Source organism: Dipteris shenzhenensis, chromosome 3 (genome assembly GCF_047967505.1).
Source record: "Dipteris shenzhenensis isolate YYH24624 ecotype China chromosome 3, Dip_SZ_1.0, whole genome shotgun sequence".
NCBI lineage: Eukaryota > Viridiplantae > Streptophyta > Polypodiopsida > Gleicheniales > Dipteridaceae > Dipteris > Dipteris shenzhenensis.
In genome coordinates, this window is record NC_141598.1 from 51,602,513 (window position 1) to 51,627,498 (window position 24,986).

Here is a 24,986-nt window from a genome sequence, read left to right on the forward strand (position 1 = left end):
CAGTTACTTACCCCCCATCTTGGTTGAGAGAAGTGGAGGGCGACTTTCCCCTTGAAGATACTCCAGCACATATAGGACTGAGAACGGGTGAGCCAAGTACCTCAAGATCCTAATGCATTGCCCCTGTTGATGAGGCACGGAACTGGCGGTACCTCAACATTGGGACTGAGGACCCCAACCCCGGCATTTGAAGTTAGGTCTGGGAACATGACTATCTTCTAGCTGTAGTGTGATAGATCTTTTTAAAGAATTTGTGGATGTATTTGCTTGGTCCTACAAGGATTTGAAGGGGGTGCCCGTTGATTTCATGGAGCATCGCATCGACTTATATCCGGATGCAGACCGTGTGATTAAAAGTCCATACTGCATGAATCCCAACTATGGCAAGGATTAATCTACCCAATGGATTACTCGGATTGGGTTAGCGGAATTGTCATTGTACCCAAAAGAGAGACTGGCAAACTCAGAATATGTGTTGACTATCAGAGTTTGAATGCTGCACAAGACATGATAGGTTCCCCCTTCCCTTCACAAATAGAGTGTTGGAGATAGTGGCAGGACATGCTTTATACTCATTCATGGATGGATATAGCGGGTACAACCAAGTTCGTGTGAAAGAACAGGATCAGCCCAAGACTACCTTTGTCACTCAATGGGAAACATATGCCTACCGAATGATGCCCTTTGGATTATGTAATGCCCCCGCAACTTTTCAACGACTTGTAACCAAACTCTTTCAGGAGAATATCGGCAAGTTTCTTGAGGTATTTCTAGATGACTTCTTTGTTTTAAATGGTAAAACTGCCTCCCATCTTGATCTGGCCATAAAAATGATCATCTACATAAGTTGAGATGGGTCTTTGATAAGTGCAGAGAAGTGTGCTTGTGTTTGAACCCTGACAAATGTTTCTTTCTCGCACTCTGAGGTGTTCTCCTTGGTCATACTGTTTTTGCTGAGGGCATGACTCTTGACGCTGCCAAGGTAGAGGTGATCATCTCATTGCCTATCCCGTATACACCCAAAGAGGTGAAGTCTTTCTTAGGGCATGTAGGATATTACAGAAGGTTCATACGTTTCTATGCCGACATTGCTGTTGCACTGACAGAACTCCTACATCAAGACCAATCTTTTGTTTGGGCCACCCCGCAACAACTAGCCTTTGATGATCTGAAGCATCGCCTCGTGAAGGCCCCCATCCTCAGGCAGGCCAGATTGGGATGTCATTTTTCATGTCCATGTGGATGCTAGTGGGTGGGCAGTAGGTGCTATACTAGCTCAACCTAGCCAGGATACCAAGATTGATTTGCCCATTACTTCGCCAGCCGACAACTCAATGGAGCAGAATGCAATTACAGTACCACAGAAAGGGAGGGTCTCGGCATGGTTTATGCCATGACCAAGTATCGTCACTACCTCTTGGGCAACAAGTTTGTGATCATCAATGATCATGAAGCTCTTAAGTATTTATTGAATAAGCCTACTCTTGGTGGCCGGTTAAGCAGATGGATTCTTCTTTTTCAAGAATTTGAATTCGACATTTTGGTGAGGGCTGCTAGACTGCATCAACCTGCAGACCACTTGTCCAGGATACATTCTGGGGAACCAACCAATGGTATCACATATGAATTACCCGATGCGGGCCTTTTTGGGGTGACAGCACTACCTGATGAATGCCTATTTGTGGTGGACTACTTTCCGGTAGGCAAATAAAGTAGCTAGAAGTATGTCATCCCAATCTGCTAGACAACTGAGGCAAAGACGATGCATGATCCTGCACACATTGTTCGATTTGAGCTCTCAGCTAGACCATTGGCACATGGGTAATAGGGAGATGAAAATTTGTGAACTATTTGTAACATGTGAACCAGGGAAGCAATGGTGTCATTGTTGAGGAAGTGAGATCCTCTATCACTCATCAACTCTACAAGACAGCCAAACCGAGAGATGATTTGGTCATATAGAAATGTGGCTACCACCTAGCTATACAGTTTTTGACTGCCTTGGCTTGGACCCATTTGGTTCCATAGTCTGTGGCAAGCAGAGCATACTTGTTCCCTCGGCGTGAGGCAGGAGAGATGGGACCAATGAAATCTAATCCCCAATGATAGAAGGGGGGCACGTGACAGGAAGGTACTCGCGCCTTGTAGGCTTGGGGCCTGCTCGTTGACATGAATCACATCGGGTCACATGAGCATGGCAATCACGGAAGAGCTTGGGCCACCAGAACCCCGCACGCATGATCTTCCTAGCAGTAGCACCTGAGGCCATATGCCCTCCACCTATGCCAGCGTGTGCCTCTTCAAGAATGGATTGTGTCTCGTGGGGAAGCACACACCGTCTCAAGATCTAGTCCTTCGCGAGCTTGTACAGTTGACCTGCAATCAACTTAAAAGGAGCAGCTTGAAGGAGGATCCTCTTGTGTTTCTTTGTTGGAGTCAGACCTAGAGGAAAGCCACCTGTAGACAAGAGGTGTACTATGTTGGCATACCATGGTGGGGTATTCACCCTTCGAGCTAGTCTATGGGTTGGAGGCTGTCATGCCTTATGAATTTCATCTTGACATCCATAGGGTGCTTCCGGACAAAAATGACAACTTTGAAGCCTACACAATGGAACACTTGTGGGATTTGGAGGCACTAGCAGAGCATCGACATGAAGCAGTCTTCGCTCAAGAAGTGTGGCAGAAACGACAGAAAGCATGGCATGACTGGAACCTCAGGAAGAGGGATTTCAAAGTTGGTGATCTAGTACTCTGGTATTCCAGTAAGTTTCTCAAACACAAACCTAAGTTTGTAAGTGGTTGGACAGGCCCATTTTTCATTGCCAAGCTTATTCCAAGTGGAGGAGTCTACCTGGCCACTTTGGAAGGCATACTCCTACCTGCACCAGTGAATGGGTCACCGGTCAAGAGGTACCATGTTCAATGAGAAAACACCCTCCTAGTACTTGTATATACACTCTTGCTCTCTCCCTCCCCGGTGACACCTCCTATTTCTACCCGATACCACTTTCTCTCTCTAACAAAATCCTTCTCTTTCCACCCCAATGCCACTTTCTCTCTCTATATGGGTCCTCCTCTTTCCACCCCGGTGCCATTTTCTCTCTCTACATGGGTCCTTCTCTTTCCACCCAGTGCCACTTTCTCTCTCTAACAAAATCCTTCTCTTTTCACCCCAATGCCACTTTCTCTCTCTACATGGGTCCTCTTTCCACCGGTGCCACTTTCTCTCTCTAAGTAAGGCCTCCCCTTTTCATCCCATGTCACTTTCTCTTTATACGTGAGGCCTCCCACCTTTTCATCTTGTCACTTTCTCTCTCTAAGTGAGGCTTCCCCTTTTCATCCCGTGTCACTTTCTCTCTCTAAGTGAGGCCTCCTCTTTCCACTCCCGTGTAAATCTCTCTCTTGAGTGCGGACTCCCCTTTTCACCCCACCCTGTGTCACCTTCTCTCTCTAACTAGCAACTCCCCTTTCCACCTTGGTATCACTTTCTCTCTATAACAGAGTACTCACTTTCCACACAGGCATCACCTTCTCTTTCTAGAGGGGATTACCTTTTTGAGTGTCACATGTTCCCTCTTAATGGGAGCTCTCTCTTACAGACCCCTTCTCTTTCCACCCTTTGTCCACCCCCACCTCTCTCTTACAAACTCCTCCTCTTTCCATCCTATGTCCATCCCCCACCTCTCTCTTACAAACACCAACTTCTTTCATCACCTTCCTTCGCTCACACATTCTTTATGGCCTCAATCACATTCCTATCACACCCTTAGACCCACATCTCGATCTTCAAGCACTTATCCAAACCTTCCATGATGTCTGTCTCTCCCTAAATTTGGACCCTACTCCTCTATTAAAAAGCCTCTCCCATCTCTTATGGAAAGAATTCCGTTCTCTTTTTCCCCTCCTTAAAATCCAAAAGTCTCCTCTTGAAGACAAAACTCTTCTTGACAAAGTCAACTGGCTTTTTGGCCATGTGTTCATCACTGGTCCAGATAAAGCCTCCCAAACTCCCATCATCCTTTGTAAATTTTTAGTACATACCCTGACCCTCGAAAGATTAAACTCCCCTAGGCATGCAGGGGGGGCTCTTTCCATTGAATCAGCTTATGCAGGTACTCTTCTTGATGAGGAAGAACCTGATACTTTCGAAGAAGCCAAGGATAATGTGCATTGGATGAATGCCATGCACAATGAATTGCAGCATTGAGAAAAATCAGACTTGGGAGGTTGTGGATTTGCCATCAAGAAAAAATGCTATAGGTACCAAATGGGTGTTCAAAGTGAAAAGGAAGCCAGATGGGTCCATTGATTGGTACAAGGAACGGCTTGTTGCCAAAGGATATGCTCAGAAAAAGGGCGTAGATTATGAGGAGACTTTTGCTCCTACATCCCGAATGACAACTATTAGATCAGTTATTGCAATGGCTGCAAATTTTGTTTGGAATGTTCATCAAAAACAGCTTTCCTTAATGGGGACTTGCACGAAGAAGTTTATGTTAAACAACCTCTTGGCTTTGAAATTTTGGACAATGCACATCAAGTTTGCAAGCTGAATAAAGATTTATATGGGCTGAAACAAGCCCCACGTGCATGGTATGCCAAGATTGATGCCTTCTTGGCCAGCAAGGGGCTGCACAATAGTCCAATTGAAAGCACCCTCTACATCAAGAAGGATGGGGGGGATATTTTAGTCATCATTCTTTATGTAGATGACATGCTGCTCACAGGGTCAAATGAGAAAATAATTGCAGATTTCAAGGCTGAATTGAAAGGTGAATTTGACATGACAGATTTGGGCAAGTTAAATTTATATTTGGGGATCCAATTCATACAAGACAAGGGTGGCATTGTTATGTCTCAATCCAAGTATGTGCAAAAGCTCTTGGATAGATTCAACATGCAAGATTGTAAGCCTACAGCCACTCCAATGGAACCAGGGCTGAAGCTTACCATGTATGATGCAGGTGAATCAGTGGATGCCACACTTTATAGCTAGGCTATTGGATGCCTCATTTATTTGTGCAATACACAGCTTGATATTCAGTATGCAGTATCTCAGGTGAGCAGGTATATGCACAGCCCAAAGACCAAAATTTCAAAAATCATAGAAATTGGACCTCAAAAGGTCAAAAAATAGTCGTTAGACTGCTCCAAAACAAGTTTCTGGCGACCAACTGACGAGGAATGTCCGCCAATGCTGAGGGAGAACCACGAACTGATGCGGGAGTGAGCTGAAGTCACAAATGAGGACCGTGGAGTACTTGATGGTGAGGAGCCATGGCGAGGCTAAGGGAAGGGAGGCTCTACCTTAGAGGAGAGGGGAGCTTCCATTTGCGGGCTTCTCTCATCCTCTAGATAGAGCAAGAAGAAGGGGAAGGTAGGAAGGGAGGCTCTGATACCACATGAAGGAACATGGTGGAAAGAGGGAGAGAGAGAGGGTAGGCTAGGGAGAGAGGAAGTGATACTCAAAAGGCGACATAATAAAATGGAAATGAAATGACTAGAGCAATGAAAAAAAATGAGAGTACTCACATGTAGATCAAAGAGCTTGTATCTTGATACTCGATTCATTTGACACTAGACAAGTACAACTCTTATATAAGAGCACACACACACATATGAACACCTATGCATATGGGATAGCTCCCAATATGACACGTGGCATCCATAGGACACACTAGACTAGAACTCACACTAGAACACACTAGAACACACATTTTTGACTCACTTTGGCTTCATATTCCAATAGTTAGAAACTCTGAGAGCATAGCTCGAGGGAGAAGTACATCATGAGAAGCATGAGAAAACAAATACCCAATGAGGTAAAATCAAACTCTTGTAAAAGAGCTTAAAAAATCCAAGGTTGAGGCTGAAAGGGCCATCTCAACCCTGTGGGGACTCCGAAAAGAACGGGGAGCCATTCCACTCCTTGAGGAAAAGAACCCTCTTGGTAGAGGGTGCCCTTGAAGACCCCTACATGCTTCCCTAAATGGCTACCTAGGTATGTACTGTATTTGTCCAAATACTAGTCATTGTGTGTGCAAGGTGGACCAAGATACCATCCAAAGCCTCTATGCATCTAGATCTGCAAATATGCCATGTTGGTATGCTCGCCAGACTCCTATATGAAAGATCCACATAGGCATTTGGAGGTCTGTAATGAGAGCCAAGAACGTCATCTAGAGAACAAATTTTGAGCCGAAAGAGTCCAAGAAGAGTCATTTCTTTCATAAAACCCCCGAGGACCTAAAAGAGACAGCCAAGCTACTGAGCCCCAGGTCATGAAGAAAGGAGAACACATAAAGGTGTTCAATAATCTAGCAATCCCCTTCCAGATAATCCTCGCTTGTTTGTAGTCCCATAAGCAATGTTGAACATAATCTTTAGCGGCTCGGAAAGGCAAGGAATACATGTAGAATCTCCCTGAAAGACGGACCTCCACTGGTTCACTAGAATCCACCCATGAGTAGAAAGCCAAAAGAAAGGAGTGATTTTCCTTTTCCTAAGGGATTCCCTGAATGTCTTCCAAAACAAATTTTGCAAATCAGCAGAAATCTGAAAATTTTCCCAATGAGTAGCTCTAGTGGCCTTCCAACATCTAAGGCTGAGCTGAAATTTCCTGGCAGTACTAACCGTTTATCGAAAGAAGGGGAGGCTCTTCTCTCCTTACCCTGCATTAATTTATTACCACTCCCCTGGGTCCCACTGCAAATACTTGATAGGGACACTTTCATAGAGGCAAAGCCTCCATGAGCCTGAGGGAATGTAACTTGGGTTAGGTTCCAGATATCATCCTGAAGCCAAAAACCCTGCTCCACATGACCTACGATCCTGACAAGCTGAAATGCAATTTGCATAAGTATATCATCTATTAATCTAGTAGCCTACCCCCAGGTGAACATCAAAGATCAAAATCCTCATAGTCCTACAACCGAAAGTGGGGTTCCTGATCTCGTATTTATACATGTTCTTAAGTTTTTATCTTTACGCAAAGTGTATGTCAAGGATCTTCTTTATACACCCTTACTTAGAAAAGGCTTTTAGTGGTATTAGTGGTATGGAGGTCTATGTGGATCATTCTAGGATTTTCAACATGTGTTCATTTTCTAAAATCTTCCGCAATGAATATTTGACTTCTCACAGTAAAACAAAGAATGACAGGAGTCCAGCTCATTTTGTCAACTAGTGGAGTGAAGTCATATGCAGGGATAAATCCCCAGAATCCCTATCATAAGTTATCTCATTTTTGGCACTAACTGATGCATGCCTAAATCCTGAATAACTTTGGTAGTAGGCTGATATATACTTTATTCAAGACGTTCTTATAAAGTTTAATCAAGACTCTTTCTTGACAATCATAAAGTCAATCACTTTACGATTTCTCTTTCTTGTTAAGAGAAGAAGCATACCATGAGGATTATCATGCCTCCCAAGGCTATACACCCACAAGCAGATACATATTACTTTGTCCAAGAAAATTGCTATCGTTAAGGACTGAAAGAATTTTTTGATCCACTCAGGGTATTTTGTTTTTCATGCTATGCATGATGTACTCTTACCATGAGCATTTTCTCTTGGATCTTTTTTCTACTTAATAGAAAAAAAAATTAGTTACAATTGACCTGGTCTACAAAGATGAGGAGTGGTGAAACATGCAGATACTTGTGCCCATACCAGAAACTAGAAACAAAGGCATCCGTAACAAGATGATGTCCACTGTTGTGCGCTCCACCTGCTTCTCCAATCCAAGAGCTTACTTTGTAATCATATTGGCTCAATGTTTCTTGTAGGGTTTTGAATTCTTTCATTTCCCTGTCAAGGCAAGAAGGGTCGAGTATTTTTTGCACCAAATCTTTGTCCACACCTGATAAACATGGGGATTACTAATATGAAAGGTAAAAAGGAAAGAGGTTCAACAGTTAATTAGTTATTGAAACTTTTCACCTGCTCCCAGATTGTAGATATGGAGTGAAATGACATCCAAAACATTAGGTCCCAAAGTCCCTAAAAATTCCTGAAACCATGCTTTTTGAAAAAACCCATCTGGTGCGACGACTAAAGGAAGAGATGGATGATCTTGATAAATTTCATGTATAATCTTATGAAATTCTTTCATATCAGCTGCATATTGCTGTGCTGATATACTTGTTCCCACACCTGTTCCACACAATTCATTACCTGCAAGCATGATTCAGCAAAAAAGCATCATAAGCTGATTGGTACTGCCAATGCCTAGTCAAAAGTGAGTGTTTGTTATCATTGTTCTGAAATCTAGATATAAATTTGATACTCGCAAAAAAAGGAAAAGACAATATAAGTTTATAAAAGCACCAAGTGAGCAATATGAGCTATGCACATGTAAATCATTTTAAGAACACTATGAACAATAACCCCTCAGAAAGAGAAAATAACCAGGCTTTAAATAGTCGAAGCAGAAGGTACCCTACTATTCAGGATTTGTTAACAAGTCTATAATCTAGTTTAGAATGGCTGGGCTGCACTCGTTAGTGTCAGACAAATATCAAGAGGAATTATGCAAGTGGTCACATTCAAGAGTATCATTTTGAAGATTTAGTATCTAAGTAGCACAATACAAAGCAACATGACACATGTAGAGTGTGGAAGTCACAGCTGTGCCACTTAAAAAAAGGCCTGTATTGTGCATTATACAATTCGTTGAAGCTAGAGCCTGTCCATTGCACCAAGTTACATTGTTTGTCATGTGGAAATGGATCACAGTTCTCAAAAGTAACATATTCTAAAGATGATTTTTCTCTTATGGCATGACATGTTTGAACTGTTGGAACGTTTCTTCATTCTTGCCAAAAATCATCCTCTTATTATTTTTCCATTGTGATGTAAAGATATTTAGTAGACTTGACATCTGAAAGCAAAGAGGCAGCACCTTGCTCGCACGCACGCGCGTGTGTGTATTTTGGACAGCTGGCTGACATGCACTTTGGGTGGATATTTTGTTCAAAAAGATCATTATGCAGCCCGGGGGTTCTTTGAAGCGATAGTTATAGATGAACAACACAAGTAAATGTGATCATTATGCAGCCTGAGGATTCTTTGAAGCGATACTTACAGATGAACAGCACAAGTAAATGCTTGTCGAACATTCCCCTCTCTATTGTGGGTAGCATTTGGTTTGCGGGACACGGGTGTCCACACACCAGAATCGTATTCAATCACTGTGCATTTTACAAGCTCAAATGGGATCTTTTTGAAGGAGCTTGTTTTGAATGCAAGAAATTCGTGCATATGGCTTCGCAATGCCCTCTAGCCTTACATCAATTGCCTCTTGAAGCTATGCCTGCTTTTGTACAAGTATGACTGTGGGACTTTTGGGCTTCATAATAAAATCAATAAGCCAATTGTTCAAGACAATGGAAAGGCTAAGGTTTCTCCTGCCAACATTGGTGAGGCAGTCGATAAAGCGAGCAGTGAAAAGCGAGCGAAGCAAAAGAAGCGAGCGGTGAAAAGCGAGCAAGACCCTTTTATATATTCCAATACAAGTATACAACAAGCAATCCAATACATGTATACAAGAGGTAAAATCCATTATGGAGGCAATATCCATCCCTCCAAAAGGATTTGTTTATTTTTGCAGTACTTGATTCCACACATACATCTTACATGCTACGGCCATGTTTGCCCATCTATTTGTTGGAATTTAGAGAACGAGGAAGTACACCAAGCTCATAAACTTGTAAAGAAACTTCACACATAAAATATAAAGTTCTATAACAGTAAACACAGAACGAGCAGATCGACTCTTCTCCTGAAGGACTCACTTACCTCCACGCATTCCTACTAGGCTTGTTGTGGAGGTTTACAAAAGCATAGACTAGCCACAAAGGCTCCCCAACAAAAGACAACAAGAGAAAATTGGCACACAGCCAAGCTACTACTCATAAGATGATAGAGCTCCAAAACACACACACAGTTGGATGGAAGTCTAGAATGGCGACACATGCCCACATCATACACTGAAAGAACCACCTGAGGGAAACCACCTAGCATATAGTTGTAGAAGGTTGTAGAAGCTGCCAGCTTTGAGAAAATCTTGTCCACCAATCTCATGAAGTCGCGAACAGCAATAGCCACTAGAAATCTGGCTCAGAGCATCACCACGACTCTCATGGAGACCCATGAGACAAAAGTGCCTTGCTGAGAAATCGGGAATGCAAGGAAGATCGTTGTTGAGAAGAATAACCGCCACAACACCACGTCATGAAACACGTGTTCTAAGCACCTCTATGAGGTTTAGCCTAACCAACTAAGTAATTCCAACACCCCCTCATAAACCATTAGGGGAGAACTAGATAACAGAAAACTATCCAAAATAACCGAAAACCAAAAAAGAAAACACACTTAATATTGTTGCTCACACTAGAGAAGGCATAATCTTCATCAATGTTGATTACTGGTGGAGGTTCGTCCTGAACCAAATCTGCAAGCTAGTGGTGGAGGCTCGTCTTGAACCAAATTTGCAGGCTGCTACTTGCACCATTTCTATCTTATAGCATGCCTTCTCCTTGTGACCATCATGTGGCCACTGTAACTACATACTGACATGGCTCGTTTTCCACTATCCTTGACTTTACGTTGTTTTTCCTTATCATTCAAAGTGTAACACAACAACTATGCCCTATCTCAATAGCATCCTCATCCTTATCCAATGGGAGCATCTCATCTTTCTGTTTGTCTTTGATGGGTGGATTCAAATCAACACAACTGATAGTTTCATACGATAAATAAGATTTATAAGAGCCAGATTCACGAGACTTCTCAACAACTTCTGCTCACAGACCTGAGAATCTCTTTTTGCACAAGTTTTTTAGATGTTGCATATTGCATGTAGTTGTCCCTCTCTCTGGTCAACACCTGCCTCTCGCTGAAGTCAATTTACCAACAACAATGTGCAAGCTCCCACTGTGATAACCCATGCATGGATTCGAGATACATGCATGTCACAAGGTTACCGATCTCTCTAGCCACCTCTTACACTGCCTTGGCATGTCATGCAGTCTACCTTCTTCAACAAGGTGGGACAAATACCTTCAAGATAAACATTATGTTTGTTAACTCTTATCACATAGACGAGCATATGCAACATAGTAAGCATAGCATTCTACAATACCTGTACAGCACACACTGACATCCCTAGTCTAGTTTAGTTGCCTTCTTGTTCCACCCCACCATCTCCTTGGTTTTTGCCCTTCAGCTCCATCCTAGACATGTGGGATGAGAGCATGTGTTTTTGGCCCTCCAACTTAATGTCTTCAATATACTGCTGCCACAGTGTGTAGTCTACATGCAACTCCAATTGATGGTCCAATGCACAGAGTGCATTCAAGTCCTCCAAAGCCATCATTGAAGAAACCTCCACTTTCTCAAGGAAGGTTTCCTTTAATAACCACCTAGATGACAAGACAATGAATTAGTGACTTGATTGTTATCACCACACTTAAAATCATTCTTACAAGTGCAAGACATGAAACACGCACCCTCTAAACTCATTATCTCTGGATGACATGTAATAGATCGCTCGCATTCTCTTATTTGCATCCAGGAGAGAAAGGAACATAAGCCTCTTCTCATTCCTTAACTCAGCATTTGCAAGATATTTTAGCTTTGCTAATGTGACGATGGAGTCATCCCCATCACAATGCAAAGAAAAAAACCTTGGATTTCCAAACATCCCCATTTTTTGGATCAAGAATATTGAGAACCTTAGAGTCCATTGCAAAGAAAAATATAAATATGATATGTAAAACAATAAATAATGAAACAAGCCCATGAAAATAGACACGAATTCACCAGTCTTATTTTGTCAACATACTTTTTGTGAATCATGGTTCTCTCTTTGCGTTGCACATCCTTTCTCATCTCCTCTGGCACGTTCTTAGCAACGGCTTCAAGGACCTACATGAGATTGACAATGTACTCAACCTAGCAGAAAAAAGCATGAAGAGTAAAACTCATTTTTAGAAGTTCAAGTAAAATAGCATAGTTACAGACTAACACAAAATAGCAGCACATATCCAGCTTATTTGAAACACCAGTCTAGTAAGAACTTCCCTACTCAATGGATACCACTGCTTTTTTATTTTAGATTCCTTTGATTTCCTATGACCTGGCAGTGGCCTGTACTCAAATACTCATGAGCACATTTGCATCACACTCACATATGTTGTTTGTATTGATGACTATGTCTTAGAGGGTTGGCTTGATAATCACATGCTAATTCAATCTGCACATTCCCAAACACACACTTTATGTTTCTAAATGTCGAATACATATCCATCTCATAATCAACAAATGGGCTCACGAGCTCATTCTTTGCAAGCCCGCCAGCAATGCAATTTCAGATGTGAGCCGTGGGTCTTTCACTGTGCATATAACACTTATGTGCCTTGACTTCATCTCCATATGGATATGCTTTTGAAATCAACTACATCCAAGTGGTAGTACGGTGGTTGTCCTCATAGACGTAAAACAATCTCCTAGACATAAACTTGCACTTTTTTCTAGTTGCCACCTCCTTTTCAAATTCGGTTTCCACCTCCCTTCATAAAGGACTCCAGGAATGTCTGATCTCATTAGAGACCATTGTCTCCTGTCCATTGCTGTGCAAGTCCAATGAAGAGGAGACAATGGTCTCTAATGAGATCAGAGATTCCAAGACTCCTCTATGGAGGGAGGTGGAAATTGAATTTGAAAAGGAGGTGGCAACCAGAAAAGAGTGCAAGTTTATGTCTAGGAGGTTGTTTTACGTCTATGAGGGCAACCACCATACCACCGCTTGGATGCAGTTGATTTCAGAAGCATACCCATATGGAGATGAAGTCAAGGCACATAAGAGTTATGTGCATGGTGATAGACCCACAGTGCACCTCTGAAATTACATTGCTCGTAGGCTTGCAAAGAATGAGCTCGTGAGTCCATTCGTTTATTACACAGTGGATATGTATTTGGTATTTGGAAACATAAAGTGTGTATGGTGTTGTATGCTAATGTGTTTGGGAATGTGCAGATTGAATGATCATGCGATTATTAAGCCAAGTCTTGAGACACACTCATCAATACAAACAACATATGTGAGTGTGATGCAAATGTGTTCACCAGTATTTGAGTGCAACCCACTGCCAGGTCATAGAAAAATCAAGATCAAAGGAATTTAAAATAAAAAAGCCGGGTATCCATTGAGTAGGGGAGTTCTTACTAGACTGGTGTTTTAGGTAAGTTGAGTTATGTGCTGCTATTTCATGTTAGTCTTTAACTATGCTATTTTACTTGAACTTCTAAAAATGAGTTTTACTCTTCATGCTTTTTTCTGCTAGGTCGAGTACATTGTCAATCTCATGTAGGTCCTTCAAGAGGTTGCTAAGAAGGTCCTAGAGGAGATGAGAAAGGATGCGCAACGCAAAGAGAGAACCAGGATTCACAAAAAGTATGATGACAAAATGGGAATGGTGAGTTCATGTCTATTTTCATTGGATTGTTTTTTTGTTTATTGTTTTACATATCATACTTATATTTGTCTTTTCAATGGACTCTAAGATTCTCAACATTCTTAACCCAAAAAATGGGATTTTCTTTGCACTGTAATGGGCATGACTCCATCGTCACATTGGCAAAGCTAAAATATCTTGCCAATGCTGAGTTAAGAAATGAGAAGAGGCTTATGTTCCTTGCTCTCCTGGATGCAAATAAGAGAATGTGAGCGATCTATTACATGTCATCCAGAGATAATGAGTTTAGAGAGTGTGTGTTTCCTTTTTTTCTTTTTTTTTCCAAGAAAATTACTTTATTAAGTATGAATGAAAACCGTGAGAGCAAGCTCAAATGCGGGAATTCATCATGCTATGCATGAGTAAAAAAACAGCTCAAAAGGGGCTAATAAAAACCAAGGCAGGCCACCTCAACCCTGAGGGAGACTCAGAGAAGAAAGGAGATCCAACTCTCCTGGTAGAGGCTGCTCTAGAGGATCCCTCCTGCATGCTCGCCCAGATGGCCATCAGAGTGTGTACTGTGTCGGTCCAAATACTGGCCATAGCCCAGGAAGGGTGAACCTAGGTACCCTCCATCGCCTCTGTGCACCTGGCTCTCCAAATATGCCAAGCTGCAATGCTAGCCAGAATCTCCCATGATGTGTCTACTGAGGCATGAGCAGCTCTGAAAGGAGTGAAGGGAATATCATGGAGGGAACAAGACTCCACTGAGTGTCGCCGTACAATGAGAGTTGTCTGGATCGTGTCCCTCGAAGAACACTTGAGGGCCAATAAGAGAGAACCATGCTGCTGAACCCAGGTCATATAGAAAGGTGCTGTATGAAAGATACTGAAAATCCTAGCAACACCTTTCCAGATCGTCCTCGCCTGTCGACACTCCCAAAGGCAATGCAGTACTGACTCAACTGCAATGTGGCAACGAGGACAAGTAGGGTCAGCCCCGAACCTGATCTCCACAGGTTCACTGCAATCTCTCCATGAATAGAAAGCTAAAAGAAAAGAGTGATCTTTCTATTCCTGAGGGATTTCTAGAGCCTACGCCAAAAGTTTTTCCGCACAACTACGGAAATCTGAAAACTATCCCAATGAGGGGCTCTGGAGGGCCTCCAACCTCTACTGTTGAGTTGAAATCTCCGAGCATTTCTGACTGTATAACAAAAGAAGGGGATGCTCTTCTCTCGGCGCCCCTCATCAATCCATTGGGTCCCACTGCAAGAACCTAATAGGGGAACCACCATATAACCCTCTCCAAGACCCCAGCGCAAGGAGAAGAGGATCAGGGTCAAGATACGACTGTGAGTCCATGCCCCACTCCATGAAACCTGCAATCCTGACAGGCTGAAAGGCAACCTCCAAAAGAATATCATCAGAAGATCTTGTAAGTCTGCCTCCCGAGACTGAACATCAAAGACTAGGGTATCCTCATGTGCATCCTGCAGGGCAATAACCTGTAAAGAAATGCCCGTGCCTGAGAATGCTCCCCACTATGTGATCGGCATGTCATCTGTGTCTATCCACTTTGCCGGAATGGCTGCCTCTATCTGCTGTATCCTAGCTGCACTCCCTCTGAGGTGGCCAACTGCTAAAAGTCTCTGATCCTCTCGAAGTCTCCTAAAGGCCTGCCAGGCGCCTATTGTAGAAGCAGGTCCCCTCTCCCATCTAGACCAATGCATATAGTGTGACACTCCAAGTGGTCTTCCATGGTCATCTAATATCGAGTCATTCCACATGACAGGCTTCCTGTGAATTTCTTCACGAGAGGTGGGTGGAACTCTGCGAAGAGTGTTTTTGAAGCTGCCCCAAGCTTTCGGAATAGCAGCCGTGAGAGGGGAAGGGGGAGATTTCAGATGGGCTGAAGTAAATATCCATCTGATGCTATCCATCCAATCTCCCCCATGAGATGGAGTACAAGATTGAATGCTGTGCAGGGCTCCTGTCCAGGCATCAATCCACGTAATATAAATTTGCAGAGCAAGGCCATACACTTCAAGTTCGGGTCAATAATATTGAGACCTCCTCCTGTGGGGAGAATGAGGGTCTCCCAAGCCACTCTGGCTACAACATCTAAGGTGCCATCTAAACCGCTCCATAGGAAGTTCCTGATAGGTCTCATGAGCTGAGCGATACAACCTCTAGACTTGCATCAACAAGAGCAAACGAACCAGGCAGTGGCCAATAATACCTGATCCCAAAAAGTAATAAAAAATAAGGGGGTAAGTCCATCTGAACCACGACACTTGCCCTTGTGAAGGGCAAAGAGAGCAGTCCTGAACTCTAAGTTGGTGAAGGGTGCATCAAGTGAGACAGTCATATCCACAGTCACCAACCTAGGTAAGTGCTGCCAAATAACCACTCTAGCATCATCTATGGCCTGAGTGTCAGGAGGCATAGAAATCGGTGGCAACCTGCAAGACGGCATCTGAATGTGTTTGAAGAACTCTGCCTGAGTCAACAAGACGTGACATGCTCTCCCTACTATGTCTGGGGCCAAGAGTAGAGAAGAGCTGCTTGTTGACCCCACTTCTCGTCTGAGTCCAAAGCATGAAAGGCATACTTTGCTCTCTGATCTAAAAGTGACTGCTGCTGGGCCCTTGCTGTAGCAAGGCGCTCCTGAATCCAAGCATCTGTAGTCATCTTCTACTCCTCCCTCTGGAGGGCAGCCTGAGGATCTCACCCCTCCTGATACGAGCAACTGAAAGATAAAAGTCGCTAATACCAGAGAGGGCTGCAGCTAAGTCTGACGGAGAAAGCTGCCCATCATGCATATGAGATACCCAAGTCCTCAACACTGTCTCTGTAAGGCCATCCTCCGTATAAAAGGCATTTGGAATCCTAATACTGGCAGAGCAGCCCCTCACATGAGGATCTAAAACCATCAGAATCATTGGAAAATGATTCGAAGTGGACACCCCAGCTGCAGTGCTAACAAACCACCTCTGTCAAGAATCCAATCATCCACATAAAATCTGTCAATCGATGCATGGATAGGCATCTGCAATCTCTTGTTCGACCAAGAAAACAGGAGAGAATGTGGCTGAGTGTGAAAAACATCATCGTGCCAAGCATCCCTGCCACTGTACTGAAAAAGGAAGGCATCCCAAGCTGCTCTCTCTAGGAAGTAGATACCACCTTCCCTACCACCCCTTTTGTCTAAGGGCATTTCAACCATGTTGAGATCGCCCCCTATAATCCAAGCCTCTACAATACGTGACCAAGAGAGCAGTTCCTTCCAAAGAAGGACATGATCCCCTCTAGAATTGGGTGCATAAAAGTTTAAAAGACCAACCTTATGCCCACCAATCAAAAGTATAATCCACTGAGCTTTAGAAGGGACTATGATCCCATGTTCAATCACCAAGGGGAGTATAGAAGAAGAAACCAAGATGCAAGTACCTCTCCTGGTGCCCAAGGCGGGTGAGTATGGCCTGAGAGAAGCTTACCCGACTTGGCACAATCCTTGATATCCAATTTGTGTTCCTGGATCATAAGAATATAAATGGGTCCCCCAGTAGCACCTGGATGTAGTTGGTTATGAATTAGTTGCCTACGGTGGCGGTGAGGTACACCCTTGAGGCCCTGAACATTCCAACTAACAATCCTCATCTGCGAGAGGAAGAGGCCGGATGGAAGATCCTACCTGACCTGGTAGCAGAGAAAGCCCTCTTCTGAGAAAAGTTCCTCCTATCAAGAGGAGAGAAGTCAACTGGGGATAGCACACCCACACCTACTGAGGAGTAAACTCTATCCACGAATGTCTGAAAGATGTGCTTCTCGAGCGTAGAGGGTACAAACTACTCCTCTGCCTCAAACTCAGCCAAGTCTGCAGAACTGAAAATGAATTCCTGCGAGGTACCTCTGGCGCAGGAGTGCGAAGGAGGCCTGCGGAAGGAGGAGTGGAACCAATAACCCCCTTACCTCTGTCATGTGTAGATAGAAGTGCAAGAGAAGGAGGGGGACCTCGGCATGGTGCTGCATGACCTCGGCCACAACTTTGGCATTGTTCTCAAGTAAGGCATGGGTCTTTGTCGTAAGGATCTCCCTAGGTGAGCACTCCTGCACATGAACACCTGAAGGGGCAGGAGCAGTCTCATCTGCACATGGAACCAAGACACGAATGTCTCCTGCCTGAAGAGATTAGTCCGCGGCGCCATCAGTGGTAGCTTGAGGTGGAACTGGCTCCCCAACTCTGACAAGCCCCCAATTGGGGGACGACCGAAATAGGACATGCTGGCTATCCTGTCCGCACTGCAGAAGTACCAGGACGAGAGGCTGAAGGTCCTGGCTGCACCGAAGAAGTACCAGGACAAGAGGCTGACGATCCTGGCTGTGAAGCCGAAGGTTTATCAGCGTGGGAAGAGGTAGGAGAGAAAGGTCCAAGTCGGGTGGAGCTGAGGTGCACCCGTGAACCTTTTAGGTCTTTTCTTCTTTCTTTTCCTTGGGCAATCTTTGGCAAATTGCCCAAGGGTCCTGCAAATCCTACATTGATCTTGTCTCCTTGCAATCTCGACTCTCTATCTCAAGAAGGAGCCATCTGGACGCTGAAGCATAATGTGGTCATCCGAGATGTTCGGGTCAGAGACAATGACCCTAACACGTGGTACCCCATCCGACCTGACTCCCTCTGCTGCTAAGGAAGGCATCCTAGGGAGAGGGGGAATCTCGGTAACCATCCCAAAGGTAGCTCCAATGGAAGGCAAAAGTCAATGATACACCTGAGGAAGGCCGGGAAATCTGATGAAGAGTGACGTCGTCCGGCTATCCTCCTCAATAGGATCAAACACCAAGGAGAAAGGGGTCAAAAAAATCATCCTGGAGCTCAGTTTTAATGGACTAGCCTGAAGCACTGTACCTGCTACCTCTGAGGAGTCAAAAACAACTTGGAAGAATCCTTGCCCAAGCACACTTGTAAGAATGATTTTAAGTGTGGTGATAATAATCAAGTCACTAATTCGGTGATTCATCCTCTAATGGTTATTGAAGGAAACCTTCCTTGAGAAAGTGGAGGTTTCTTCAATGATGGCTCTGGAGGACTTGAATGCACTGTGTGCATTGAACCATCCATTGGGGTTTCTTCAATGATGGCTTTGGAGGACTTGAATGCACTTTGTGCATTGGACCATCCATTGGGGTTGCATGTAGACTAGACGCTGCGGTAATACATTGAAGACATTAAGTTGAAGGGCCAAAAACACATGCTCTCATCCCTCATGTCTAGGGTGGAGCTGAAGAGCAAAAAATAAGGAGATGGTGGGGTGGAGCACGAGAAGGCAACTAAACTAGACCAGGGATCTTAAAGTGTGGTGTACATGTTGTTTTTTTTTTTTTGGCAAAGAAAGGAGCCTTCTATTAATGCTTGGAAAACTTCATACAAAACAGCAGCCCCGAAGGTCCTGAATATGGAAAAAACCGGAAAAGGTTGAAAGCAAAGAACTGGCCTGTTCTAGCTCACTGCCTAGGGGATCTCTGGTACTGGGGCTAACAGCCAAGTGGGGGGACTATACAACCACCGAATCCCTCATGGAATGAAGATGTAGAAAACTCCTGCAGGACAAGCCTTGCAAAATCAAGCATGCCTCTCGATAGTCGCTCTAGAGCCTGGAGTCCCACGCTCCCAGGTGGAGCGTAGAGTGTAGATGATATCTTGCCAAATGACGACCACAGTAGTTGAGGGTGGAACCGTATGCTCACCCATCACGATACTGCAACAACGAGCCACCCAAATGTTCCATGCAGTGATACTCGCTACCACCTCCCAAACGCTGTCCTCCGGAGGAGAAGGGGAGCTAGGCTATCAGGAAGGACTGCCTCATGGAGCGCTATCCTCTGAATGCTCTGACCCTGTATCCGGTAGGCTGGGGAAATCTCATCAACCTGGAACGCGTGTCCTCCCTCAGTCAGCTAGGCCACCATCCCCCGGGTGTAGTCCCTCTGAAGACTCTGCATACGGGTCATGATCCCAAGGGCTCCCATCCAGATCCTTGCAGCTCCAAAGGCAGTGCGGGATCGTCTCCAGGAAACCATCAGAACAACAATGGCACTGCCCCTCCACTCGCATTTGTTCTAACCATGGTCCGATGGGCAAGCCTCCATAGGCGGCTAGCTAGAAGAAGTAGGATATCTTCCTCGGTCACAAACTGAACCATAACCGCGTCCAAAACCTGGAACGGACATCTCGGGTACTCTCTGGGTCACCCAATGCCGCTCCCTCGAGGGGATCCACCTTGAAGAGTCCATCTGAAGCCTCCTGCCAATCCGTGTGGTGTATGAAAAGAAGAGCATCTCGTCCATCTACTCAGCAAGGCCGGCCTTGGAGGGCCAGAACCACTCTCCCGGATTCCACTGGACCTCCCTCAATGGTCTACCCTCCCACAGCCAGAGGCGCCATCTGAGGACATCCTGCTCTGAAAGAAAGAAAGTTTATTAAAGTCTTCGAAAGACCGATGGGTCTATGAGACTGTGAATAACCTGGTACAAACAAGCTATGGTAGTGGAGCTACTAAACGAGCATCAACACCAATGCAAAACGCAAAAAATGCAGAATGACAGTGCTAAGTCCTAAGTACAACATAGTCATGTCGATGGTCGACTATATATAAATCTCAGCATCATCATCAACATCATCATCATCATCATCATCAGTAGGACATCAGGGTGAATGAGGCAATGGAGGCATGAAGTCGGCAATAGAGTGTTGTTGGCCACCCAAAGGTGCAGTCCTGGCACGTCCCCTGGTCGTAGCTCTGCGTCTAACTAGGGCTACTATAACCCCCGACGGTCGGGCTCCGGCAACTTTAAACAAGGAGGGGATGTCCCCAAGTGTGATCTGTGTGTCAACCCTCTGTCCAAGCTGTCGGTTCACAAGCTCCGGGGGTCACGGTCATGTCGAGGCCTCGTCTCGTGGGGGTCCATGTGATCTGGCTTAAAGAACTCCGTGATAGAGCTCTGAGAGGGATCAACCGAGGAATAAGTGTGCTCCTGTCTCCGTGCTGGGAGTATCCTCTCGCGGTGTCTAAGTACCTCATGAATGAAACCTGCCAAACACCGCTGGTTTGGGTAGGAGAGGAAACGAGCCAAAATCCCATAGCTATCTCTGAAGAGGCACTAGAAACACCCTTGGATCTCATAGTAAACAGGACACCTGAAGATGAAATGCTCCTCTGTCTCAACCTCCTGCATGTCACACAGTGTGCATATGCGCCTCTCCTTTGGTAGTCGCTCTGCTTTGCTGCTCTCGATACGAAGTCTGTGTGAAGAGAGCCGGAACTGCCCAAGAGAGATCCTCAGCGAGTGGGGTAGGTGAATCTGCGTATACCCTGGTGGGTCAATGAAACCCTCCACTGTGATATGTAAGAAGTGATCTCTGTAGAAGCTAAGCTTCACTGGGAGTTCACTCGGTCCCAACCAGGTCCGAAATGTATGTAGCTGTCATAGATCCTCACGGATAACTTGGTTAACCTCGTGTGATAGGAGGGGAGAAAACGGAGCATCCATGCTGTACTAGAAGGGAGGTAGTCTATCCATGTGGAGCCCCAGTCACCCAAACCATCTCTCTGTGTGTGCATACCAGCACCTCTGGTCCCCTCCTGCTAAAAGTGCCATAGAGGAGGACAGAGCTATCCATGGTAGCCTGCTACGCCCAGAGGTGTAATCCCCATATTCCCTGACTCGGTACAAATATGTGATGACCTGAAATGCAGCATGTAGCTGTAAAGGGGGTGACCCAAACTCAACCTGAATGATATGGTGAGGAACGGATGGCTTACCACGAATCATCTATGATAACATGAGAACATGTAGCCGCTCCACACGGGGCCACTCTGTATCTGACAAGTTTGGCCCCCAACATGGGCTGTCGTACATCCCCGTTGGGCGAACCAAGGAGTCAAAAAGCAACCCCTTGCTACGTGGATCCTGAAAGTGCAAGCGGAAGCACTGCCTCTCTAGTCTGGCCAATGAAGCATACCCTCTGCTCAAGTGTGCCTGCATCGCGGACCCATCAAATGTGAACTGCTCCTGGCGCATGATGGCTGGAGATGTATTGAAGATCATGACCTTGGTTTTACCCAGGTTGACCTTCAAATCATGAGACTCACAAAAGGGCTGTAGTGTGTCAAGGTGTCTCTAGAGCCCCTCTGCTGAGGAAGACAAGAGAGCCACATCATCTGCGTAGAGCAATATTTGGATCAGCATGCCCACAAGAGAGCAACCTACCCCCCCCTGTGTCTGTATCACCATCTCAAGCTCGTCAATGTAGAGGCCAAACAAGGTAGGCGATAAAGGACACCCTTGTTTGACCCCGATAGTGCTCATGATCTCGTCTATCCACCCAGATCTTGCTTGGACTCTGCCTGAAACTCTCTCGTAAAGTGCCATGACAGCCCAAACAATCTCCTGGTCATAACCCAAGTCCTATGCGCCGCATGAGGCGGGCTCTCGAAACCGTGTCAAATGCCTTGTGGAAATCCACAAAGCAACAATAAATCGTCTGCTTCCGTGCCCTCGCCTCCTCAATGATACATCTGAGCATGAGAATGTGGTCCATGGTTCCATGATCACGCCTAGCCTATCCTGCTGCTATAAGTCCTCAATACTCTGCAAATAAGCTAACCTCGGAATCAAGTACTGATGCATAAATCTTGGACATGACATATCCAATCATAATGGTCCTGTAGTTCTCCAGGCTCATGGGATCCCCTACCTTGTGGATGGGTGAGATAGTGTTAATGGTCCAGGTGCGTGGAAACCCTAAACAAACACCTTCATTAAAGAGCTTTGCTAAGATCGGGGCTAGGAGGTTAATCCCATATGCAATGAACTCAATGCATAGCCCCTCATGATCCTTCGCTCGGCCATTATGAAGTTTCATTATGGCATCCTTTACCCCTCCTCTAGTGAAGAGGGTGCAGGATGTGGGGCGTGGCATGTGTGAGAGGTTAGGGACTGGCTGATTCGGGATGTCATAAAGTATACGTGCATAATCAAACCAGATCTGAGTGTATCAGTGAGTGGTGAGGGGGACCGTCCTAGAAATCTCCGCCAGAAGTCCTTAGAGTTGTTACTAAACAGAAGCTTAGTAGCTCCTCCTCGTTTCGACGAGCGAAGTCTAGCTTCTTTCTCCGTACCAGTCTACGGTACTCGCATAGCGTATCTGGTGCGCTCAAAAGACTGTTTTTGATTTCGAATCTGAGCTGACGGCGTAAAGCCTTACACTCATCATCGTACCAGCTATTACATAGTACGGTCCCAGGGGGTGGTGGGCGGGTGGTGTGGGGGAAAGCATGAAGGGTAGGCTCGTGTAGTGAGCAGGTAACCAGGGCAGCACGACCCTCTAAAAGGGATATGAAGTCAATATAAGTGAGAAGTATGTACAGACAGTGTGTGGACAAAAATGTAAATATGTATATCACTTGTTGGATGCTGATGAGTTGGTGCATAGCTATGTACATAGCTAGCTAGTGGTCGAAATGAGCTATGGACACTCTCATAAAAGATTCTACACTCATGTAGATATTTTTTGAGATGATAGATACTTTTACGGGGACTCTTGGGGGATATGATGAGATGCAATGTGGGAGCACCAGGATTATCCAGAGCCTGGTTTCTAACATTGTCTGAGTGGTAATGTGATACTATGGCTCCGATAAGTTGTCCTGTGTCACATGTTTATAATTTCATGAGTGTTTTTCCTTTAATCTTGGGTCATGTGAACTTTCCATGAGTCGAGTTGGCTTGATTTAAGGAGATTAGAAGAGGCATGCAAGTGATTGAATGCCTAACTAGAGCCATGCGTGCATCAACGTCTAAGGTTTGGAAGAGGAGTATTTAATACTTGGTATGGTTTTTGTGAAGGATTGAAAGAGTGGTGAAAAGGCAAATGCTGATGTGGCTCATGAAAAAGGTATCCATGCAACGTGCTACGTAGAGGAGAAGAAGAGAGTTTTGGATGGCGAGGTGGCGATACTACTGCAGCGCTGGGGGTCGTGGATCCGGGAGGAGTCGTCGAGAAGGGACACCATTAGGAGGGAAGGGGCTGAAGACAGGGGGAGAAAAAAGGTGCCCTGGAAAAGATGATGGAGAAGGAAAGGACCACAGGGAGATGAGCTCCATGGACAGGGAAGGGAGCTGCGCGTGAGCTAGAGGAGGTTCTAGGAAGTGAAAGGACCAGGGAGAGGGGAAGAAGGGGATGGAATGGAAGCTCGGTGGGAGAGGTTTGTGTGGGAGAAGGAGTAGATGAGGATCACGATATGCTGAGAGGGAGGGAGGACAAGTGCGCGAGCTGGGTTGGAAGAAGGATGCAAAGAGAGAGCAGAGAGTTTCTCGCAAAGGAGGTGCGTGTGGGGAGCAAAAGATAGGGGCTAGGAGGATCTCTGAAGTAGAGGGAGTTCACAGTAGGGAAGGGCTGCTGGAGAAGTCGACGGTGGCCAGTGTGACGAGCTAGGAGGGAGTGAATGAACAGTTGAGAGGAAAAAGAGACTGGTAAAGGAAAGATTTAGAGAAAAAGCAGATTCGGTGAAGAGGATGACGACAAACAAGGAGTAGGGGGAGTTGCTTGGAGGTTCCAAAAGGATTGAGAGGCGACACGGAACTCTGGATTCCGCCGAGCATCGCTACTGTGTGGCTGGAGGCTTTTTGATTGAAGGTATACGTAGGCACGGGGGGGACCAGAGGCGATGGGAGCTTGTGAGCTTCTGAGAGCGGAAGGGCGATTTGCTTGTTCCAGGAGCAAGAATCTATCGCAGTACGTGAAGAAGAGGTTGGGCATCAGAGCAAGAGAAGCTACGGGAACTCAGTAAGCTGGAGGACCTGGGAAGAGACGAGAGTCTTGTGAGCTCTGAGAACAAGGGAGAACGTGAGCTCATGGTGGAAGGATGGCCAGTGATGAAGAGTTGAGTTGAGAGGGGACCGATGCGAGCTCAGAGAGGCAGTGGGGGTCGTTTTGTTCTGCGATCTGGGGGTCTGATGATGGTGGGGAGACGTTGGGCTGCTGCTTAGATGAGAGCTATGAAGTTCTGGGGCTTGGCGACGGAGAAGCATGGCTATAGCATCATTTCTGTTGGTTGTAGGTTCTTGGTCAGAGGAGACTTCAGATACTAGATATTGATGAAGGAGAAGGCACCGTGATACTCTCTGAACAACAATGGTTAGAAGAGAAGGAGGCTTGGAGGACTGTGGGCTCTGGGAGTTTCTTGCAGGAGAGGAATCAGGAGGCTTCTATGATCATGTGAAGGAGAGGCGTCGTCATTTTACAAGCTGAATAGGTTTTGGAAGGTGGTACATGAGCTCCATGAGGTGTTTGAGCTGTAAAGCTATAAGGTAGTCCTCATAAAGGAAGAAGATAACAGGGATGGAGCAGCATGCTTATGGCTAGCTAGTCGTTGAATGCACACAAATACTCTAGTGCTGAGAGAAGAGAGGCTTTGGCCAAGCAGGTACTCGGTGTTGCTGAGGAGACCTTGGCTTTGAG

General features: G+C 45.3%; 1 protein-coding gene across 1 annotated transcript in view; it reads right to left on the reverse strand.

The window, feature by feature from the left end:
- LOC147903973 (heparanase-like protein 3) overlaps nucleotides 1-24,986 on the reverse strand; it is a 107,964-nt gene that overhangs the window by 54,870 nt on the left and 28,108 nt on the right. The window contains exons 5-6 of the mRNA XM_087372648.1: nucleotides 7,947-8,180; nucleotides 7,677-7,866 (exon numbers count right to left, since the gene is read on the reverse strand). Coding sequence (XP_087228774.1) covers nucleotides 7,677-7,866; nucleotides 7,947-8,180 — 424 coding nt within the window. The remainder of the gene's footprint in view (nucleotides 1-7,676; nucleotides 7,867-7,946; nucleotides 8,181-24,986) is intronic.